General features: G+C 43.5%; 2 protein-coding genes across 4 annotated transcripts in view; both read right to left on the reverse strand.

Annotated features, from left to right (window-relative positions):
* The window catches only part of cdca9 (cell division cycle associated 9), a 4,072-nt gene extending 3,383 nt beyond the window's left edge, over positions 1-689 (reverse strand). The window contains exons 1-2 of the mRNA XM_037111348.1: positions 570-689; positions 1-195 (exon numbers count right to left, since the gene is read on the reverse strand). The exon at positions 1-195 is cut by the window's left edge and continues 46 nt beyond it. Of these exons, the coding sequence (XP_036967243.1) occupies positions 1-66 (66 nt within the window). The 5' untranslated portion in view covers positions 67-195; positions 570-689. The remainder of the gene's footprint in view (positions 196-569) is intronic.
* A 695-nt stretch (positions 690-1,384) lies between these two features.
* Positions 1,385-23,522, reverse strand: part of dennd4c (DENN/MADD domain containing 4C) — a 32,541-nt gene continuing 10,403 nt past the window's right edge. The window contains exons 2-34 of one of the 3 annotated variants that reach the window (XM_037111344.1): positions 21,557-21,867; positions 17,524-17,776; positions 17,365-17,434; positions 16,228-16,397; positions 15,820-16,061; positions 15,601-15,667; positions 15,119-15,177; positions 13,808-13,952; positions 11,767-11,942; positions 11,473-11,573; positions 10,411-10,635; positions 9,823-9,968; positions 9,557-9,595; positions 9,107-9,237; positions 8,890-9,022; positions 8,596-8,802; positions 8,360-8,488; positions 8,103-8,250; positions 7,854-8,003; positions 7,553-7,672; positions 7,305-7,436; positions 6,122-7,209; positions 5,830-6,022; positions 5,646-5,743; positions 5,376-5,551; positions 5,123-5,281; positions 4,820-5,012; positions 4,598-4,708; positions 4,366-4,503; positions 4,166-4,283; positions 3,561-3,717; positions 3,392-3,456; positions 1,385-3,302 (exon numbers count right to left, since the gene is read on the reverse strand). In XM_037111344.1, the coding sequence (XP_036967239.1) occupies positions 3,166-3,302; positions 3,392-3,456; positions 3,561-3,717; positions 4,166-4,283; positions 4,366-4,503; positions 4,598-4,708; positions 4,820-5,012; positions 5,123-5,281; positions 5,376-5,551; positions 5,646-5,743; positions 5,830-6,022; positions 6,122-7,209; positions 7,305-7,436; positions 7,553-7,672; positions 7,854-8,003; positions 8,103-8,250; positions 8,360-8,488; positions 8,596-8,802; positions 8,890-9,022; positions 9,107-9,237; positions 9,557-9,595; positions 9,823-9,968; positions 10,411-10,635; positions 11,473-11,573; positions 11,767-11,942; positions 13,808-13,952; positions 15,119-15,177; positions 15,601-15,667; positions 15,820-16,061; positions 16,228-16,397; positions 17,365-17,434; positions 17,524-17,776; positions 21,557-21,855 (5,775 nt within the window). In that variant the 5' untranslated portion in view covers positions 21,856-21,867 and the 3' untranslated portion in view covers positions 1,385-3,165. Of the gene's footprint in view, positions 3,303-3,391; positions 3,457-3,560; positions 3,718-4,165; positions 4,284-4,365; positions 4,504-4,597; positions 4,709-4,813; positions 5,013-5,122; positions 5,282-5,375; positions 5,552-5,645; positions 5,744-5,829; positions 6,023-6,121; positions 7,210-7,304; positions 7,437-7,552; positions 7,673-7,853; positions 8,004-8,102; positions 8,251-8,359; positions 8,489-8,595; positions 8,803-8,889; positions 9,023-9,106; positions 9,238-9,556; positions 9,596-9,822; positions 9,969-10,410; positions 10,636-11,472; positions 11,574-11,766; positions 11,943-13,807; positions 13,953-15,118; positions 15,178-15,600; positions 15,668-15,819; positions 16,062-16,227; positions 16,398-17,364; positions 17,435-17,523; positions 17,777-21,556; positions 21,868-23,522 lie in introns of all 3 variants that reach the window. The other 2 variants (XM_037111343.1, XM_037111345.1) reach the window with 2 other exon arrangements.

Raw genomic sequence — 23,522 nt, forward strand, 5'->3', positions numbered from 1 at the left:
CATCTCCCGGCCCAGCTGCTCCTTACTCGGGGCAGTCCCTGCGTTTCTCGTCCGCCTCAGCGGCATCTTGTCGTCTTGTCCTCCCGGTGGTTGGGTCCGTGTGGGGCCGGAGACACGTCTGGTTCACCTCCACACACACCTGTCGCCGCACTACTTTAATTAGGGTCTTCACGCGCTTACCGGAAGCCCAGAGGCCTGTTGCGAAGCGGAAGGATACCGTTAACTTTTAATGCGTTAGCTTCAACAAACGGTCAAATCAGTTACAGTACCTGATACGACTCAAATGTCATCTGGAAGCAGAAAATAAAAAAATAGATGACATTATTTGAAGATGTACTGACAATTATATCAAAATATATATGCTTCCATTGGTAAAGAACAATTAAAGTGTCATGGGGTTCTTTAGGAAGTCGTGGCGGAAGGATACGGTTAGCTTTTAATGCGTTAGCTTAAACAAAAAAACCCAACAACAAAAAAACAAAAACAAAAAACAAATACAAAAAAAAAAAACAACGGCCAAATCAGTTACAGTGTCTGACACGGCTTAATGAAAATGAAATATACATTACATTATTTGAAGATGAACCATCCATTATATCGAAATATATATGCCTCCATTGTTAAAGGACAATTAAAGTGTCACGGGGTTCTTTAGGAGGTCGTGTCGGAAGGATACAGTTAGCTTTTCATATGTTAGCATAAAATACAGAGAGCTGTCAAATACCTTGATGTGTTGGTCAAATGTAGTACAGTACAAGTTTGTGTTATCTCTAAAAAATGCCCCATTAAGTCATTGTAAAAGCAGAAAATAGATTAATTTGAATGAGTGCTTTCCATTATGTTTCCCCTTTATTTGAGGAAAATAAAAGTGTCTGAAGAGGTCTGGGTGGAAGGATACAGTTAGCCTTTAATATGTTAGCATTGAAAATAAGATCTAGTACTGTACAACTCTGTATCATCTCCAGAAGCAGAAAATAGATTTATAAATTTCAAGGACGATTGTCCATTGTTTCAAAAATAAAATTCTTAAATATTTCTCCCCTTATTTGAGGAAAATAAGTCTCTTCTTTTAGCAGTCCTAGCAGAAAGATACAGTTAGCGTCTGTCAAATGTTTTCATTACCTTAAATTAATCAGATTGTAAAATTTTAAATATCTGCTTCAAAATCATTGTAAACAGCAGAAAAACAATTGATTTAGTTGCAGTTGGTGTGTCCATAATACAAGGAAAATGTAAGAAATAAATGTAAACTCAGGAAAAAGCAATAAAACATTGTGAATTGAAATGACAGATTCTCATGAAGTTGTACTCGATCATTTTATTCATTTAACTTGTCAAGCGAAGTAAACCAACACTTAAAGGGGGAGACAAGAAAATGGACACATTTAATTTTCAATCAGTTCACAAACTCATTTATTGCAGCGCACTTCCGTGTAGACATTCAGTTCCTTTTTCCACAGGACGGTAAGAGATCACTTAATCTACTGTTAAACAACAGTCTCTGCTGTACATCCTCTGCCAAGGAGGTCAAATTTACAAAGTCAGTACAGGGTGGAAAAAGACAGATTAAAAAGGGAAAGAGGGGGATTGTTAGTCATAAAAATTCTAAGTTACTACACTGTCTGCAACCCAAATGTCAATAATACAAAAATAAATAATTGAGAATTTGTTTGTGTTTTTTTGAGGACAAACGCCTGTTTGTTAATATTCTGAGATGGTCTCATCTCACCCTCACCCTGGGTTAAAGGTCAGGTTTCAATCTATGCAGTGCAAATTGAATATCTCACTATATTCTGTACAAATCTCTCTCCCAAGTCTACAATAGGACACAGTTCATCACAGCACTTTTGCTTTTTATCCTCTTCTGTCTGTTATTAAGTGGAATGTTGTAAAGTGAACACAGTATCGGCCATGCTGAAGAAGCCCTTTGGGGTATAAAGCTCTAACTGCTACCAGTATTGTCCAAAGCTACCGTGTGTAAACCAGAAATGCTTTCATCTGTGAAGAATATATCAAATTAAAAAAAAAACAAAAAAACTTACTGCTTCATTTTATGCTATGAGTGTAGCTCCAGTACATGTAAGGTACAGTTCTAATTTAACATTGCAGTAAGGCATATTAGCTGAACAGGTACAGTATGCTACTGTTAAAAAAAGGCAGATATATAAAAACACAAGTTGAAATGACTTCTCTGTCACTGAGGCACTGTCCATCCCTGCAGATAATCTTGTTTGAATGTGGGGGAAATCAGTAGTGTGGCATGTCTTTTCATTTCAGATTAATATACGTTTTTCTTAAATAATCTCTCCCTCTTATTGGCTTGTTTGAGTCACATGAGTGTTGTCGCAGGGATCAATAATACTTCTTTAAGACCTGTCTTGATAGCAGGGAGTCTGGAATGTTATAGAATTTTAGTGATTGATAATTAGTGATTGTCCTCAGTCCTCTCACATTTACACATGTGCTCCCACACATATTTACACAGACAGAGCGCCTCACTCTGAGCCTGTACACTGACAATGAAACAGACGGGAACATTCATTAAGACTCGCATCACACAAACAGTCAAGGCGTTTTGACTTCTTGCCTCCCCAAAAACAAAACAGGCAACTCTGGTTTCAGATTTTTTTCCCCACCAATGTAAACGATATGTACAAAAAGAAAGGTGGACTTGAGCTGTTTTTTTTTTTGTTTTTGTTTTTTAGAAAGTGCACAAAGAAGCAGTCAGGATCTGTACACGGTCTCAAACAACTCAAAATACTCTAATCTGAGATAGCAGACTTAAGCAAAGTGGGCAAAAGGCTATGAGGGAACTGACTGCAAACACACACACAAACACGCATATGTCTACACCACAGGGGCAGTCAGTACATTCTGTACAGTGATTAATCATTCTATACACCACCTGTAATGAAACACACCTCAACTAATCCCAAAAGCTTCACTGCAGCTCTCCAAGCTCTTTACAGAAACAGTCCCACCTGTAAGTAGCTGCTTGGAAAACCCGGTGAAAAGTGTTATACAGCTGTAAAAAAAAAAGTTGACAGTGGGCGTCGTCTGAGACGAGGGGAAGAAAGAGTACCATGTCATAGCTCAGACCCCGGCCTGCTGTCTATCCTTCCTTCCTGTAGTCAGAGTTTCCATCTTTGCTACAGATGTTGGTGCTCAGATAAACGGGGTCCCGAAAGATTTAAGGCACCACTGGATGCTCGGGGTCGGCGGCTCATCGATGCGGTGCAAAGACTTGAGCTGCTCCGTGCTGAGTTGGTCGTAAGCAACGCGGTACTCCCTGTCGAAGGCCTCTGTGGATGTACAAACGACGCGATCAGACTGATATATATGTGGTTGTCTGATGAAAGTGGTTGATGTCACTTTTTGTGCGTTCACTCACCTACGTCGATGTTCTCCTTCCCCAAGGCCACCAGAGAGAGGAACAATATTTCTCTGTAGATACTCCTGGAAGAAATACACGACACAGGATTGAGACATGAGAGGTGTTTTCACTGACAGAACAAGAATGTACAAATGTTAATAAGCTTTACTGAAATAAAAAGTCTGACCTCTGCCGTTTGACACCCTCGGGGCGCCGTTTGATCTCTCGGATCAGCAGGTTGATTGGCCCGTAGACATCGTTGGTCTGGATGTTGCGAACAATTGTGTTGAGGAGGGTTCGAATCTCTTGGTGGTCGGTCGGAGCCAACGTCCCCTTCTTCTCCACTAAGAAACAACACATGCACCATCAGAAACAATACCAGGGGTCCGCCACATATAAGTAAAACAGTATGAAATTGTGTTGTCCTTTGTTTGCCCAGCCATGAAAACAATTGTTATTCAGTTTCTTTGGGAATGAAAGGAGAAGAGCCATCTTTTCTGATTAAATTTAAAATTTCTTCCCCAAAATATTCATATTCAGCTAAATATGCAACCAATACAACTGCACACTCGCACAGATGAGACAGATAAACAAAAAGGAGATATTAATCTGACTTTTAAAACTGTGCCTACCAAATTAAAAGCTAACCTTTGATTCATATACACCAAAACAACAAGCAGGATTTGAAAATGACTTTGTCTCCCTCTAGTGGTAAAGCTACTTGCTACACATACAAACATTAACCCCTAAATGAAACACCACAGCCTGATGTGTGTCTGTGTGCACACTCACACAACGTCCTCCACTGCAGGTAGAGTGGATCTCCATGTTCCTGGTGCAGGTTGATGTTGTCCCACAGGAGCTGGACGTAAACCTGTTTGCTGTCCTGGGACAGTGACGTCAGGGGCAGCTGCAAAGACAAAGAGTAAACAGTGAAGGAAAGCCATAACAGAAGAGACAAATGATGATTGACAGGCTCGGTCTAATCTAACCTGTACTCCTTTGTTGCAGTGTTCAGAGGTGAGGATGAGACCAGGTAGGTGAGAGGGCAGGTCCAGGCGACGGAAATACCACACCAGGTTCCAGAAGATGATGGGGTGCTGGCTGAGGAACTTGTGGGTGTAGATCACCTGGTCAGACGTGGAAGAGAAGTTGGACTTAATGAGGAGAAAACCTCTCAGGATCTTGTGTCAAGACAGACGTGAGATTATGTGACTCCTTTACCTGATCTCCCTCGTTCTCCAGCAGGGTCTCCAGCTCCTTGCGCAGCACCAAGGGGCTGAGGTATGGTACGGACACAGGCTTCGGGTTTGGCCGTTTGGTCCCCATGCCATCCTGACAAATGAACACACACATCATCATTTTCACTCCACTGCAGCAGTGGTTTCTGCTACATTTAAGCACAATGGGGTTAGTGTTTTGTCATTAAGGATAACTGACCGACACCTCTTGCAGGCTGCAGGGCAGGCTGGTGGTGGAGACGCCGTGTCCGGGTCTCTGAGAGTAGTCGAGACTCTGCAGCGGTCCACCAACACTGTTGCTGCGTGTCAGCGACGTCCCGCTGCATCTCTGGTGCCTCCCTGCTGCCTGGTGCTCCAGGAGACCCAAGGGGTCCGACTGCACGGGTTCAGGAATCAGACTAGAAACACAAAAAGGAAAGGACTCACAAGAAGAAACTGGGAAAGTATTTAGCTTCTTGAACTCGAGCTGTAACTGAGGTGCTTGAAGTGTTAGAAGTTTGGAGCGTACCTCTTATGTGTTCCAGGCCGATCGTCCGGAGTCTCCCGCGGTTCCTCTTCAGGGAAAGAAATGAGGTCTGGGGCCTTAATGTCGGCGGAGCTGCTGGCTGTGGGCTGGGCACTGGTGCTGTGGATGCTGTCTCCTGAGGCACTGGGATTCATGTAGAACCTGAGCAGAAAAAATAAAATAAATAAAAATCACACAACAGTCAATTTGCATGACTATTATTATGAGATATACTTCTAGGACAACTGATGCTTACCCGGTCACTGTGCGCAAGTCATGAAACTCGATGTGCAATAAGGGCAGAAAGGCTGTGCGACAGAAAGGACAGTTGGTATTCAGATTGGAGTCGTCGGCCGTCCAGCCCGCCATTATCTCCTCATCGTACACCAGGGCTTCACAAGAGCGGCACTGGGAGCAGCTGGACATCAGCACCTGGCAGCAGGGAAAGATGTGGAAACAGTTTGGAGTTATTTAAGTGTTCAAGTTGGCGGCAAAGGTGATGCTTTTTGTGTACAGTATGTCTGACCTCCAGTGCACAGTTCTGGTAAATGCTCGAGGAGGAGGCGTGAAGAGAGGAGCCCTGCTCAGAGTCTGGACCTCTGCCTGTTCTTCCTGGAGTTGGATCTGCGGATAGAGAGGAAAATAAACTCATTTTACAGTCCAGCTAACCTCATTCGACCCTTCTCTTGCACTAGAGAACGGGTGCTTACGTGTCTGGTGTGTCCCCCGGCCTGTGTCGCTGCTGCCACTGCTGCTGCCCAGGCTGGTGCAGCTCTGGTTCAGACCGTTGGCCACCAGCCCTGGAATGACTCCTCTCTCTGGACTCTCATCTATGTCGTGAGCAGCCAGCATCTGTTCGTCCAGACTGACCGGGAAGCCGCCTCCACCCTGAGCTTGTTCATCCTAGAAAGTAAATTTTAGGGTAAAGATTCAGAGGATTAATCCCGAGTTTGTAAAGCTAATGCTAATGCTAAATAGGAATCATCCTGTGATGACGCTCACCTCATCGTCTGAGTAGGAGTACGCTGAAGCAACTGCCCCCCACACTTTGCTGGCCACATTTGCTGCCTGTTTCATGCCTGATTTAAGCACATCAATTTTAGGTCCTGACAAGAGGGTGTCCATCTTGATACCTGAAATGGAGTTGATGACTGAGCCCAACGACCCTCCCTGGGAGGACTTGACCAGAGCCGTCAGTGAGGCCGATCTAGAACTGGGGCTACCCGCAATGTTGGAGGGCGTCTTTGTCTTTACTGCAAAAGTCTTGGAGCGAGTGACCATACTGGGGCTGCGTCTGGGTGTATTGCCAGGGGAGCCAGCTGGAGTTTTGACAGGAGGCACAGGGAGGCTGGACCTGCGCTCCAGAGACGGTTTAGGCTGTGGGGAGTCAGCAGAGTCTCCTTGAGCCTGCTGGAGCTCCATGCTGGAGGACTTCATGCCTAGAGGGCTCCTCAGGCTCATGTACATTTCGATCTCCTCGGCCAGATTGCGGGACACCACAGCGGGCACAGAGCGTTGTGTTTCTTGGCTGGTGACAGAGGCCGACTCTTCAGTCTCTGACACCAGGAGGGAAAGCGGGTCGGCACCTGCCTCCACGTCCGCCCTCTCGAGGGTTGCACTTCTCAGCCCAGAATCCTCCTCCTGTGTTTCAGTGTGCTTCCTCTCTCGTTTCTCCATTTTTGCCTCAGTGCCCTCTACCGCCACATCATTTCCCTTCTCTTCTTCTGCTTCTCCTGGCCCCTCTTCTTCAGGCAGCTTCCCCAGTATCAAGCCCCGATCATCCTCAGGTTCTTCCTCCAGGTCTTTAAACAGAGATTTGGACACACTACTGGGAGGTGGGCTTTGGCCTGCGCAGAGCGCTGCAGCCAAGATGCGCGCATCGGCACCCATCTGACTGGCCATGTGGTCCACGCCTTTCTCTAGGAGCATGCCAGCACGTGTCTCTGCACTGAAGCTACAGCTGCGTTCAGCAAAGGATTTCTGCCGCTGCGGTTGAGTCTGGTTAGCAACATCTGCTGCCAGCGAGGCATCGTCATCCGGGAGAGACACGTTATCAGACTTGCTTTGTCTCCGGAACAGCTTCCCTGTACCTGCGAAATGTGGATGGATGTGTTTAATCTGTACATGATAAAAAGTCATAAAAGCGACTCAATGACTTAGTTATGGGTTTCATCCTTCTCCTCACCTGTTTCCCTGCCTCCATCAAAGCTCCCTGTGGACAGCTTCACAATGCTGGGCACAGGTGAGGGCATGTCAACAGGACTGGGCGGCTCTGCTACTGCTACAGCACTGTCCACAGAGCCTGCAATGTCACCTCCTGGGTAAAAAAATAAATAGTCAACAGACCGGCATCAGTGTACAAGGAGGAAAGAGGGGTTTCTAATGCAGAACTACAGTTGAATAGATAGTTAGGATGGAAGCAGCTGTTCTTACCGTTATGCTGTGTTTTAGAGTTGTTTCTCTCTTCAGTGGAAAGGACAGCTGCGTGTGACGGCTCTGCCAGCTCCTGATGTAACTCATCCTTGGAGCCGTAGCCTTGATCCGACTGCCTTCCTGTGGATCGCAAAATCACACAAACCATGATGTTCTCACACATCTTATCATTATCAATGAGGACATGATTAAAGGAAATATGCTTCACTTCCATCATAGATTTCTCAACATTGTCTTGAGAGTAGTATTGATATAGCACCGTTTTACACCTGTGAACCCAGTAACTTCAGTGAGTCAGTACCTGTACTACAATGGTTGTCTGCTGCGTCTTCCATGCTGTGGCTGTGTGCAAATACGTTGTGTTCCTCTCCGTTGACCTCACTCGAGCTGTCTGCACTTCCATGACTCAAACGGTCAGCATCGGTGAGTGCTGACCCATCTTTTGAAGCAGCTGGAGGCAGAAAGACACGGGATGGGAGAAGTGAGCAAGTAACAAGAGCGAGTTTATGGAAAATAGTCATGCTAATCACACTGTTTATTCCATCCCCACCTGTGGTACCAAGTGTGGGCCCTGTCTTTGAAGGTGTGCGATCTAGAGCCTGCTTGAACTGGCCCACCCCACGGAGCACATTACGCAGCTTGGTCCACATAAAGAGGCCACTACGGTTCCTGCTTGGCCATGGGCTCTCCAGGACGGCCTGCAGAGGGACACAGTGGAGATGAGGACATGCAAAGGCAGTGTAGCGCTTTCTTTCACTGTAGCTACAGCAGAGAAAAGTTTTAGCAATGTAGAAGATGATCTGTGACCTTGTTGTAATATCCGTATGTGATGGCGTTTGGATGTACACCAGCTTTTTTCATTTCAACCAAGACTCGCACAGCCATGACAGGGAGACCCCACAAACCACAGAGCTGCATCACCACTCTGTAGCACACCTGAAAGCCAGAGAGGTCAAAAAACATCAAACACTGATCAGAGTATCAAACCATGAGAGAAAGACGCAGACACACAGAAATATAATCAACAAATATAAAAACTGTACCTCATCCAGCACCTCCACCTCAGTGGTCCTCATCTTCAGGAGGACATTGTACGCCTGCTGCATGGCCCGGCTCTTTGACTTGGCCAATCGTACGCCTGCTGGCAGGCAGATGAACCACAGGCTGTAGCAGTGACTGAACAGACATCGAGCCCACAGTGGAGGGTTGGAGTAAAAGCGCTTTGCCATCTTGTATGCTAGCTTGATCTCCTGTTGGATTGGGCAGACATTTCAAGCATTAACAGGGTATTGCTGCTGCTGCTGCTGCTGAATGTGACTGTGTGTTTATCTACACACCTGCTTCGTCCTCTTTGCCAGCAGTGCAGGGCTGCTGGACAGACTGGCCCCCGCTGCCCTGCTGCTCAGTGCAGGCTTCAACTCCCGAGGACGGTCAAACAGCTCTACTTGCAGCTTTGGGAAACTTTTATAGCTGCAGGATGAGAAATATGATTGTTGCAAGATTATTTCATTTTAATCAATCAAAGATTCAATCAAGCAAAGCTGAAAGACATACGTGTATTTAGGGGCAGGTTCAGGTCCATCGTCAGCTGGAGGTTCAGGGGGCATGACGAAGACCGTGTGCTCGCTCTTCTGGGACTCATCCAGCTCTAAAAGCCTCGTGTCCTCCGATGACTCTCCCTCAACCTGCAGACATGATTACAACCAGAGCCTTAATAATACTGACAACTACAACTAAAACACACTCTGCAGGCCTTTCCTGTCTGATGGCAGTAAACAACTGCAAGCACATTGCATTCTATTATGCTTTTCTGATTAGGCAGTCAAACATGCTGATTTGATTATGGTTAGGAATTAAGGATAGAAGAAATGCAGGAAATGTTCATGCTCCTTGTAGAGAACATTCATCAAAGGTTGAGAAAGGTTCAGTTATTTACCTGTTCGTGTTAGTCACAAACGTAAGAAAGAAGGTGCAGGGAAATCTGATTACAGTGTAAGTGGTTACCTTGGTGCCCTTGTCGGTGATTTTATCAGAGGGAAAAAGCTGTAAGAGGAGGAAAGAGAGCAAAGGGAACAGAATGAATCAGAGGAAATTTTGGCTTCCTTGCTTTCCCAGCGGACGGATGTTACTTTGCCAGTGAAACAACATGAAACAAAGGCTCGTTCATGGAAGGAACCGTCAGGTGGAAGAGGAAAAACAAAACAGCATAACACCAGTGTGCGGCACCATGTGTATATCTGAGACCGGCCTGACGCTGGGTGGGTAATCACCTTCTCAACGCAATCGTCAAAGAAGGCAAGGCCGGTGTCTTTGTCGCTGACGAAGGTGCACTCCTCAATGAAGCGGATGAATATCTGGGTCTTGGTGAGCTGGGAGTAGAACTTCTGGTGGGCGCGGTCTCTGCTTTTGAGAAACCCTGCAGGAAGTCAAGCAGAAATTGTGGTGTCACTGCTCAAGTGTGACTGAAATCCATTCTTCAGCCATACACTTGAATGAGACTACTATGCTTTGTGTCTTTCGCTCTGTTGCTAAAACTGATCTGTAACAGTGAAGTGTGAACCAATTTCCCAGCAACATCCATTTTTGAAGTCTTATTATAGCAATGAAAGGTGATTGATTTACAAAACACTTAGGTTGAGTAATAGCCAAGAAGGTCCTTGAAATAGAAATGCCAATAAACTTAAACATTAGATAAAGCTTTCTAAATTAAGCCTGTAAATTATGCAAAGGTTTGATGCTGCCCATAAACAAAAACATCACCAACATGTCGATTTTCATGATTTTACATCGACATGAGCAACTTGATTTTCTTCTCGTTCCCACACGTTCAGAAAGGGAGCTTTAGTTCTCTTGTCTACCTTGCAGGTCGTAGAGGGAGTCTGCAGCCGTGGCCTTCTCAGAAGGAGCCTGGGTGATGGGTTTGAGGTAGGAGCGGTAGCCCTTCAGGATGGAGGCCATGAAGCGGAGGAAGGTCTCCTGGATTTCCATCTCCAGGGACGTCTTCTTCTTCTGCCAGGTGAAGTCCGCCTCAATGGGGGTCATGTCCACTGCCGAGTTCTCCTGGGACGTCTGACGCACTGAAACTGAAACACAACAAGTTTCAGACAGTTCGTGCTAACCCTAACCCTAAAATGTGGCTTTTTTTTTGTACATTACTAAAGTACTCATCTGATTAACAATATAACTACAGAGCCCTCAAACTGACAAATTTAGTCAAATATTATTGATTGAAATGGGGTTTACCAAGAAATTAAATGCTTTATACTTTTCTCTTAAAGTCTTTTTTCCTTTAACAATCACCACCAATTAGATAATAAAATAATTAAAACGGGATTAATTTTACTTGTTAATGTATTATTATCTCATTGTGTTTTTAAACTCCTTATTTTCCTCATCATGTGTCCATAGAAACATAGTTTTAGAAGTGAAGACAGTGTTATGAAGACGGAGGCAAGATGTTAGTGAAGCTCAATGTGTCGACAACATTAGCCTGCTAGCTAAAATGCTTCGGCTACTTAAAACTTTATGAAGTGATGCTACAGTCGTATGCAGTAGCTTGTAGAAAAGAAGCTAGCTGCTCAGTGTGATTAGCCAACAGTGTCTTCATTCAAGCTAGTGAACCACACAGTTCTCTTGGGTTGGGTTTGGGTTTGACTTATCACTTATTTTCTTGTCTGATACCGAATCTTTGATTACACTTTGTCAGTTTTTGGGCACCATATATAAATACACAGGGTGGACAAAATATAATTATATATAATATCTTAATCAATTTGAGACTGTGATGAAGATTCAGCTCTTTGGTCATTTTTCACATCATAGTTTATGGTGTTGTATTTAACTGGATTATAATGATCAGGATATTTCGTCCATTCCCTGCAAAATCATCCTCATTGTCTGAAGTCAGATGCTGTTTGTACCGCTGGCCAGAGGGTGGTGCAAGTTGCTCAGTGAGTTCATTAGAGTCTTGCAGGGCTTCTTTGGGAGATTCTTCCAGTTGTTGTGTCTCTTTTCGTCTGACCTGCAAACACACAATACCACAAACACAGTTAGCTGGAAGTAACAGGACAGCTGCATAAAAACAATCTGCTGATTCCTCTTGGTTTTACAAATGCTGCTATGACACAATATTTAAAACAATTGTTCGATACTATGAGAGTTGTAAATATAGAGCACACATTAGATAGCGAGATGGGTATCAAAGCACAGCATACAGGTAGATAGTGTTGGTGTCCAGATCCACACAGACAACATCTGGCGGGGGGTCGTAAAGGTCAAAGTAGCGGGAGTCCACACCCACTATAAATGGACAAGGAGCGTTGAGGACGTCTGCCAGAGACAGCGGGCACAGGGGGATGTAGGGACACTGCCACTGGAAGGGAAAGATCATCTGAGGAGAGACACGAGAGAGGGGAATGATTACTACGACCAGGCTCACAATAAGCCGCCTTTTTGTTTGTTTGTTTTTGCATTACTCCAGAATTTCTCTATCAGACTCCAGAATTACATTTGGGCAAACAGGACAAATGTGGAGAGTCTCTACTGCATAACACATGATGCGCTGATTTATTGGAACTGATTCATTGAAATCCATTTGTGGGAATTTAGAGGATTGGGACATCCTGTGCGTTCAAAGACAAACAAGACATGGTTGGCAGGGTTAATTATGTTCACGGATACAGAGAATCAACAACTGATCACAGGGGAAAAAGGACAAAGGTCAAATACACGGAGGAGCGGCAATATTCTTTAAATATTACGTAAAATGTAATAAAGATGTTTTGAGGAGAACATTGACCAATTCATCGACACTGAGATATAATGATCGAGCAGATACAACAATGGGATGACTAAGTGTTCCAACTAAAAGGGAAGAAGGGTAATCTACACAGCAGCTGTAATCTTATCAACATGAGGAAGAGTATTTTTACTAGACTAGCTTTGGTAACTCATTCATGGAGGGTGATGACTTAGCATCTGAAGCCAGATATCTCAGATCATCAAGACTTTTTATCTATAGATGCAGCTATATGCACGGTAGATTGCATGACAGAGGTGAACTCACTACAGTGTTCACTTCCTTCTTGTGCATGACACTTGTGGAATGTGTTACGCTGGTCAGGGTTATAAAATTGCTTTACTTTGTGGTCTGTAATTCATTTAATATTTACGGTGACTTGTGTAATTGTGACACGCTCACTTCACTGAGTCATGATACTGATTTCTGAGTTGATGTCTGGAGAAATGCAAGAAATGTGGAAGTAATCACATTACTGTTGGCCTTTTAAAAAACCTGTTCCTCTTCTCGCTGGTTGCTGTACTGTGCTTGTAGGTAACAGCAGTCTACCTGACTGTCCCTCATCTTACTGCTGTCAAATAAACTGTAAGTCGAGTGATTATAATTAAAAGTAGTGATAACTGTAGCCCTGCACAGTTTCAACCTCGTCTATGTGCTTTCTGGAACGCCTTCAGGGCACCTGATCAAATCGATCATGCATCAAAGGAATTACATATATATATATCTGACTGATACGACTACCAGACTGTGCAGTTCAGATGAGGCAGAGCTCCATTTGATTCTACTGATGTCACGAGAAGTGTTAAGCAGGGTGGAATTATCATCTCCTCTCTTATTTAAAAAGATGCACTATGTAGTTTTGGGGAATATATTTTAATCAGAAGAGAAAAATTTTCATTGACTCATTTTGTTTTTCGTTCGAGACAAAGTGAATAAACAAACTCTCCTTGTTTTCATGACTGAATAAACAAACTGACTTCAGAGAACACGTACTTTGTTTATATGTGGCGGACCCTGCCACATTTCCAGCTTCAGACAGTGTTCTGGGAACCTTAATTGAGGGGACCTGAATTTGCATCATTACCTCATTGATATTGTGAAAATAAAGTCTGAGTTTCAGTTTCTTCTCCAAAGCTACACTGTGCTTTAATTTGTATATCAATGATTTGCCTGAGCAGCTGATTATGAATCAACCTTGTGTTTGTTCATCTCATAATGAATGTTTTTATGTATACAGACGGTCTAGTTAGATTTCTCTCCCCACAGAGCTGCTTAACCCTGACAGGAATGATTTAATCATAATTACACATGATGGGTTATTAAATTACTATTTACATTACATGAAGTAAGCAGTTGGGTTTCGGCCTTATCTTTTAGATGACTTCATGTGCAATAGAGATAAACTATTAACTATTAATATGGTCTGGAACAGAAAAAAAAAACTGGAGTGTTCTTACAGCCACCACGGCCTCGGCCACTCCGGTGAGCACAGCAGGCCGGAGCGAGTGCAGCAGGATCTTGTTCTCCAGCAGGACAAAGTGCAGCAGTGTGGCGCAGTTCTCCGAGCCCAGATTCATCAGCAGAGTCCCGTAGTCTGCCCCGCTGATGGAGGGGGAGGAGGGAGAGCACAGAGGGTGTGAGTGAGGTGATGAGTTCAGAAAACAAAACACAAAGCAAGTGAGAGGAGACATCAGGGAAGTGAAGCAGAACAGAGAACTGATGTGAGAAACAAGAAAATTCTCCTGTAAACTCAAACTTCTGATAATACATGTTTTTAAACTGAACACCCAGAGATCACTGCCTCACCCTAACACACCATCACCTTATAATATAATGCAATGCAACAACTCTGCAAGACATGCTCGCTTTGTGAGGTTTATAATGGAAACCGTCAGATTTAATTTGACAGTCCTATCTAAGGAAGCTAAGGAAAAAGAAAAGTCAAAAAAGATTTGATCCACTGGTTCTATTTGCTGATGCAGTTTTCTTGTGTTCACATCCAGTATGACGTCATGCTGTCTGACCTTTTCAGAACATAATATGACCTTTTAGAGTGTTTTGTAACGGTGACGTAAATTGAAATTCCTTTTTCTTGTCGTGCTACTGAAATTTGTCAGAGCTTTGTCCCCCCTTGGTTTCCTGTCTGTAAATGATGCATCTTAGTTATTTATTGTGCCTGTCATTCATATTGTTTTTATATTTGTATGTATATATCTTTTGTGTTCACCGTACCTTGTGAAGCTCTATGTTACTCTTTTTTTCCTATGTTTTTACTTATCCACTTGTGATGTGACACACAAAGGCAGCAACAGCAGTGGGTCACATTGGCTGGAATGCCAATTAGCATTTTGTGTTAGCTTTAACAAGCTAGGCCTGGCAGTCATCCCTTCTGAGAGTTTTCAACCTAACATGAGGAAACAAGGGGGGCTGAGAGATGAAGTGCTCCTATCAATTGGGAAAAAAAGCTAAAAAAATGATGATGCCTGTTTGCAGTGTGAGGATTTGACCCGTAAAAGAATAAACATGAATGAAAGAACAATACACTGGTGTTTTTCTTTCAGCCTGCTCGGCTGTTTTTCTTTTCAACAAAGCACTGAACGTATACTGAAGGGCGACTGCGTTTCGTTTGAAGTGCAAACAAAACAGTCAAAGTATAGAGAAGAAAACTAAAACACCTACCCCCTTGTTTGAAAAAGGATTTCAGCAAAGGAATTCAACATGTTATTTTCTGCAAAATTACTACGTCCAGCAATGCAAAGCCCAATTACCTGAGGGGTAAGGGTGTACACACAGGCTGGGAGAGGATTAAGTTGTCATGTGCCGAGAGCTGAAAGGAAAAATATAAAGTTCAAATATGAAACTGAAAAAACACAATGATACTCATGTTAAAGGAGCACTTTGTAGGTTTGGGGAAGACATTTTAATCAGAAGACAAAGATCTTCATCGAATAAACAACCTGAACTTAAAGGACAACACAATATCATACAAATTTCATACCTTTGTTTATCTGTGGCGGACCCTGCCACCTTTCTTAAACAGTGTTCTGGGATCCTTAGTTTCCTCTGACAACAGCTTGTTTATCCATTTATGGAAAAAATAAATGTTTCTGAGTTCGTATATTATCTCATTAATTTGAGTTTGGATTCCTTCCTCCAAAACTACACAGTGCCTCTTTAAATTTTAATCTTGATTGATAAAATTGACAATCATTAACATGGTGAAGAGAAACAAACAAACGAGACGTGTCACCTGGACTAAAATTCTTGGCCTTTGAGGGGAAGGAAAAGAGACATTGTGCATGAAGTGTGAGATGTGCCTGTTGAGAGAACAAAACGTGATAATCAGCCTTCAAAATCTTTCAGACATACTCAGTAACTACCAATCAAAAAATGAGCTTTGAGATCTGCAGGTATTTAGCATAAACGTCCCAAACAAATGATCTAAAACTATTTGTGAGTGGGTTCCTACTTTTCAATAGGCAGTGGGTGCGGGCCTGAGACGGACAGCTTGTAGAGGAACATCAGGAACTTGCGGAAGGACTCGAAGAAGGGCCAGCGGGAGAGCAGGCAGATGCATTTATTGGTGTTTACAGGCCGGTTGGGGATCATCTTCTTCTCCACCGTGCTGAGCACGCCCAGCTGGATCTTCTGCTTCTCACTCAACTGATCCACTGAATATGGCTCGTAGAACTGGATGGCTGATCCGTACACCTGCAAACACACACGGACGCAGTCATTTCATCACTTTGCACTTTACGACTGCTTCTCGGGACCAGTTGATGGAAAAGTGATGCAGTCTTCTTTTCAGAGGAACGATCTCATGCCAACATTTGTCCTTCTTTTTCATTAATGGCAGCTTGGTGTTGCTGCCTCTCACCTTTTCACCAGAGGAGATGGTTAAGACAAATGTGGAGAAGACAGGCAGAGGATCACGTGTGTTTGGTGCCCAACACTCAATCTTGGCACCCATGGGCAAACAAAACAGAGGGACAGATTCTGACAGAGGGAAAGACTCATAATCCTCCGGTGGGTAACGGAAGATGAGGCCTGGAGAATGGAGAAAAGAGACATAATGATATACACAAGTGTTGTTATGGTTTAGTTATAAAGTCGTGACATAAATCAATATATCCTGGAGCTACACTGGATACTGAAGTAGCTTAAATTTACAGAGAAGCTTCAAATCTTGTTTCATTTCTCTGCAAGGATTAAACAAAAGGACATCAGCATTTTTTAGTTCTAAAGAAAAGGAGCAATCATTCAATATAATGTGGTTTCATTTTCCAGGAAGCGGCTGTTCTGTTCCTCACTGTATCGTGTTGTTTGGTGAGATGCCTTTCAGACAAGACACACTTTTATACAAACATGCACATACACAAACATTCAGACACACAAGTAATGGGCGTGGCAGGAAGCGCTGTTGTCTGTGATGAATAAACAGCCGCCTCGCAGGAAAAAGGCCAGCCAAAAAGATAAAGCCAGCATGTGTGTCTGCGTGTGTGTGTGTGCACATTCATATGACATTGATTCTACATGTACGTGTTGCACAATGAAGTTTTACAAAGGCCAGGCTGTTAAGGAAACATTCAGGCAGTGAAAATGTCACACAACAATTTCAGAAATGCTCGCTGCAAGAGGCGAGAACAATCTACAGCGAGATCACAGAGATACACGGACGGTGTCGCTCGCCTGAGCTTTGAGACAGAAATATAACAGAGGTTGATTCTATCAATAGGTCGCATCATCAAACAGCTGCAGACAAAGTCTTTCTGTGTGAAGGAGGTTATTAATTTACAATATAAAACCTTCCCTTTATCAACTCACTGCATCCTCTCTCTTCACACAGGCCTTTGGGAACGCACATTTTCGTTCGTTTTCATGAATTCAAAAAACAACAAAAACTTGTACATCACTATTAACTAATGCACAGTAACAATAACATCAAGGTAAATGCAGACCTCTAATGGCAGTTTTCTAACATACAGCACTCATAAAATATTTGACTTTTACTCACCAGCTTTGTAACTGATAGAATTGGACGCAGATACTGATTTCTTGTAACACAGGAACACATTGGAGCCCCACTGAAAGGTTTAAAACAGACTTTTGCAAATTTGTCCTCCAAATACTGATGATGCAACAGCGCTGTTTAAAGAATAAAAATCAGACTCACCATGCCAATGTTGAGGTTCTTGTCCACCTTACAGAAGGTATGTGGTGGCGTCTCGCCCTTGCTGGTGATGATGACGCAGATGTCCGTCACTGCCAGGGAGTTCTGAGGCTGGACGGGCGGTGCTCGGCGGAAGGTGATGAAGATGCGCTGCGAGGTGGCGGAGCTGTTGTTGACGTTGGCGCAGCGGCCGTACGGTGTGGCCTGGATGACCTCGCAGCCCTGAATCAGACGCTCCTTACCCTCATACAGCACACTGATAAACACAACCAACGGTAAGTGTAAATATTAACTTGGCACTTATATGAATATGAAACTCCATCAAGAAGAGAGAAGTTAAGATGCAACAGGAGCTCGAGTGTTTTTAGGTGATTGCAAAAGTGATCGAGACGGTGTGAAAATTAAGATGACAGATAGCAGAGAGCGCAGTGACTCATGTCTACATATACTGTGCGACAAAGCTCTCAAAGATAATTAGGTGTCTCAGAGAGTGCGGTCCTGAAAGCAGTTTTGCCGTCAGGCATGGCTTTCGTTAAAACAAGCGCTGCTGCCAAACGGCAAATAACTCACATTCTGATGATGCAACAGTTTACACTGCAAGAACATAAGGACGCACAAGTTTGAATGCAGCGACAAATCAGATAGCTAGACATAAAGAAGAATGCCAAACAGAAAGATCTTGAAATTTCTGTGCTGTGACGAAGGAAAGCAACACATGGTGGATGTTTACTGCTGGTGTGTGGTGAGGATCTGACGGAGCAGAGCTGATGGTGATTTCAGAAGGAAAGAGAACACAACAATATGTAAAGCAACATTAAGAAGAAATTGTAAGTTTGTGCAATTTGGTGCCCCCCAAGCGGTTCACCACTAGGAATGACCCCAATTAAAAGTAAGTATTTGATCCATTGCCATTATAGAAATATTGATTGGTGCAGCTACTCTGAGCTCTCAGAAAACAGCTAGGCAAGCTCAGGCTCACATTTGTTTCTATCTGGCTCATGTTAGAAGGAAGCTTCAGAGTTTTTTTTTAATTCATTAGAATATATTTCATCAGTTTTAATTCACTGCAGAAGTGTGCAGGGCCATTTAAACCTATCAACAGACACTCACACTGGTTTAGTATGAAGTGCATTCTTAGGAAACAGTAAGCAAGAGGCTGCACTGTGGCTCCGGGGTGAGGATAATCTCTGCCTCTCCTGTTTAACAGGGAGGATCAGTGTGTGGTCACTACCGCTGACTTTCTTCTCAAAGCTCTGGTTTCCCTCTGAGGCTCGTCGGGAAAGCCTGTCTTCAGAGGGTAATGTGATTCAGACATAACTACCAGCTGACTCATTCAAATCCCAGACAGTCAGGGAAGCTTGGATATCAAATCATATCCAATTTAGTACAAAACAAACACTTTGAAAATGCTTGTGCATTGCCAGCCGGCTTTCCTTATCAGTCCTGCTGTGGATTATCACAGGGCTAAAAGTGTCAGACGGAAGCAATCAGTGCCCACTGTGTTGGATTTCTTTGCATGACTGTGTGGCTTCTATAGCAGCATGCTCCATGTCCTCCCCTTTCCATCTGGACAATGCAATGTGGGAGGCCTAAAGTTGTGATTGCTGCCCTCTTTAAACTAAGACAGAACCAGTCTTTGCACACATTTTTTAAAATCTTGTGCAGCCTACAGGGAAGCCAAGGCAGATATAATAGTCCCGAAACACTCCATTTATTCTGAAAAGAGTGCAGGACGAATCTAAAGAGGCCAGGAGGACAGTTGCCAACAAATTCTCATTTAGGCAACAAAAACCAGAGCCCTAATGGGCACAGTGAGTCGTGACGCTGTGGAGCCCTGGGCTGGGAATGCTGGCTTCACTGACAGAAGGAGGGATGGATTATTTTACAGGTTGCTGGCTTTTCATTTATTCTATAGGCGGATGAAGACAGGCTGGTGGAGGAGACATGTTGCAACAACATTTTGAAAAATATTCACAGACCTTCTGTGTTGAAGCTCTACCAAAACAGAACCATCAGGAAGTGACCCAATGCTATAAATTACATCTACTTGTAGCATTTGTTTTAACACACACAATCATGCCTATCATATCACTTATTAATAATAAACCACACAGTCGTGAATTTTACATGAGGAGTCTCTTAATATCATCCCAGAACAAAAGCTTGTGAAATCTGTTCATCAGTCTCATTAAACTGCATGACTGTGCATTGACATGACTCCAACTTCTTTAAAATTAAGTTTGCTTCTATTTTCTCCACCCCATATGTCTGTGAGCATGCAAAGCAGGATTGCGCAATCTCTTGGAGGAAACAAGACTTGACATACGATCTTGTGTTTATGCCCAGTGTGCCGACAGCTGCAGGGTTTCAGGAGACTTTTGAGTGGTTCTATCGTTTAAAGCCACATTTCGCAGAAGGTAATCACATAAATAAGACATGAAATGATCATCAAAGAAGAAGTGAACTGCTGTCAACGTGTTGCAATCTTTATACAGCAACACCTGTTTTAATGTAAGACTTGAATCTTTCAGAATGTCGTCTCTTGTAACTTGAAACTCCAGTTTGTTAGTGGGGAAACAAAGAGGCTTTAGACAAAGACTGAGGTGTGTGGAGAAGTGAAACACCTCAGGCAGTTGCATCACGACTGCATCTATAGTGCCAGTTCATTCGGGACGGACGAGTTAAGAGACACAAAGCTCTGGTGATGAAATGTAGGTCACATTTTTTGCTACCCTGCTGTAGAAGTATAAGCAGTGTTACCTTTCAGCTTGCTGGGATGGGTAAGTGAACTATAATGGAGTTCCCTCTTTGAGGATAATAGGAGGAAGCAGGAAAACTGTATCAATGGATGTGAGCCAAGAGGTGTGGCTGAGAGGGAGAACTCTCTGACGCAACAGGGGCGAGTGAATGAGTTAGTCAACACACCTACTTCCCTCAAACTTATATCAAATGTGACACTGGAGAAAAACACCTTTAAAAACAATACATAATGTAATATATTACAACAGGCTTTACAAAGGGTGTCCCAGTGTGTTAGTGAGCCCACTTGCACAACACCAGGACTCTGAATGTGATGCAGCTAAATGGAATTCAGCCATTATTAATTGGATTTTTTACAGGCACGCTTCTCTTACCGCGATACGTCAGAATGGTTTTAATGAAAAGGGATGTTAGATGTTATGGTGTTACTGAAATATTTAAGCATGTGAAGGCCTGTCTGCATGCTAGCTAGCGGTTAGCCCCGCTGGCAGGACACTTCGGGGATCTTTAATCATATCTGTGATTGCTTTTACTCCTCAAAGGCTTTCAACCTGTTTCCAACACAACAACACATCGAGCGTCTGAATCTACCGTAATTCTGAGTGAAAAGCAGAAAGCATTTAAGAGTTAACTTAGCTAAATCACTGTTAGCCAACTGACCGACTTCGTAATATATTATATCATTATAAATCTGCATACTTCCATTGACTAAATGTATGATTCAGGATAAAGAAGTGGACGTAGCTACTGTGATATCACCCACTGGCTTTTGGAGTCTCCAGTTCGGCCTGGAAGGAAAGAGGATGAACTGTCCCTGCAAACTCATAACTAAACTTTCCTCCTGACTGACAGTCATCGTGTTTGCGACTTTTCACAAGGTAACAACGCTCTAAAGCCTGCCCCACTGAACTGTGTATTTAAGTCCAAACAGGACCATAATTTACATGATAAACAACATTCTGTGACAGTGGAGACCATAAACTCACTGAAAATCTGTTTTCTGAGGAAAGAAAGTGAGAAGTCGGGTCATTTTTTCATAAGCTTACATATGATTGATTTCTTTTTGCAACCAAGCCCAGTATGTTAAAGTGCTGTCTGCGTTTTGCTACATTGCCAACCTTCTAAATATTGTTGCCTCCGCTGCCATGACAGCATTTTCTTTTCAAAATAAAAGAGTTCTCTACATACAGTCCATGCAAAAAATGAGTCTCTGGCCGTTGCAGGCATATGAATATACCAGATAACCAACACTGACATAAACAGACTGCTGACTCACCCAATGTCAATGAGAGGGGGCTTCCCTCGACCCCTCCTGTAGCACAGAAACAGCTCAGGGCTCTTAAGACTGCCATGATTAAGGTTGGCTGGCTGGCCACTGTAGGTGCTGTCGATGCAAGTGAAGCCCTCAGGCACCGTTTCTCCCGCCGACCTGTTGATGACGGCCAAGTCAGTAATGGGCGCCTTGGGCCCGCTGGACTTGGTCTCTGACAGATCCTGCTCGAGGGGCGTGGACTTGTCAGTCAGCCCGGCCACCACAAAGTAGTCGGTCACGCGGTGACCCTTGTCCTCGATCATGGCTGGATGTACCTGAAAGGAAGAGAAACGGTCAGTTTGTTTGTCTTATAAACCCTCCTGCACCACGATCGCCTGTGGTTAAACTACTGCTCCACACATGCAACAGTTACTGCATTTACTCTATAGCCAAGGAAACACTACATGCTGCTCTTACACATCACCTCGGGACAGTGGGATGGATTACACATGTAAGCATACACAGAATGCCAAGTTATACTGTGGCTGAGGCAATAAAAGGATCCTTTGAGACCGCTGCGCCACAACGAGGCAAACAAACCGGGGGAAACACAAGGGCTAATGAAGGGACTGGATTTGTTGACATTCACAAACACTCTTGTCATTGTAGATCACTGCACCGCTCCAATTATGTCGAGAGAGTTAAAGCTCTGACGGCCACAGAGAGCCAAGGGAGAGCAGCGGGGCCTGGAGGAATGCTCAGAAATGTCACTGTGAGTGTAAATCAAGCAGACACCAAAGTCTATAAAACACTAAAATGCACAAATATGGTCGCAAGTGACAAAAAAAAAATATGCAGTGAGACCCAGTTAAGCATGTCTGATGTGATTATTTAGTGAATAATTGGAGGGAATTTCTAACGATTTTCTATCTTCAAGTTATGATTCAGTAATGAGAGTAGCCGTTAGTGACTCAGTTCACAGTTACAACTCAGGGACATTGCTTCATCATCAAATAACCAAGAAGAAGAAAGAGAAACTTGAAGCCAAAATGGCCATGTTGGCTTCAAAGAGCTGTTGGGAGCTACACAGGAAGTTCAATTTTTCCAGCAGTGAGTCAGCTGTGGCAGGAGGAGGAAAAAACGAAGCCTCACAGTGAGCACAGACCGCTCTGGATTTCATGACGCAGACTAATTCAGTCCACTGGGGTTATTTAATGTCTATTGTGGGACTTTTGACCGATGTTGAACAAATGACATCAAGCCACTGTACAGGTATCTTTAAAGGCAGGTTTAAGAAAATCTAAAAGCATATATGTGAAGCTGAACCTGGCAGTGAAGGACAGGAGTGCTCGCTAACGTCTACAGTGCAGGACATCCGTTGGCTTGTGCTGTGAAAGGAGTGGCAGGAGGCAGACTGACCTGCCCGGAGGAAAAATGTTTGGCCTCAGCACACAGCAAACAGCTGACAAAGACTTCCAGCCTGTTCTTTTTTATACAGCATGCAGTCTTGGACAACAATGGCCAAATTAATGTTTCATTCTTTTGGCTATTATATAAGCCCTTATCTGACTGATTGAGTGATAAATCTAGCACTGTTTTTAAGTTTTAAACTTGGCATTTTGCCCATGTGAACAGGCCAAATTAGATTTTTGTTTGAATCACACTTCCAGCCTTATAGTCCAGGTAGCTTTGAAGAGTTGTTGCTGGGTAACTGCCCAGAATATGACCTAATTCTTCATTATTTTAAAACAACGTCTGGAAGAAACACAAATGACAGAGCAGAGAGTGGCACCGTATCAACACAAGCCTGTTTAAAGTCATCGTGTCTCTTGGGTATGATAAACTTTGCAAAAACTAAAAACAGCAATAAAAGTGCAGCAGTGAAGATGGGATTCATTAGTGGGCCATTCTCACAATTCATAAAGAGGATGGTGATGGAAAAGCTGACATGAGGACAGAGGAGAGCTCACAGGTGAGGCAAGGAAGAGAA

Source organism: Acanthopagrus latus, chromosome 10 (assembly GCF_904848185.1).
Source record: "Acanthopagrus latus isolate v.2019 chromosome 10, fAcaLat1.1, whole genome shotgun sequence".
Taxonomy (NCBI): domain Eukaryota; kingdom Metazoa; phylum Chordata; class Actinopteri; order Spariformes; family Sparidae; genus Acanthopagrus; species Acanthopagrus latus.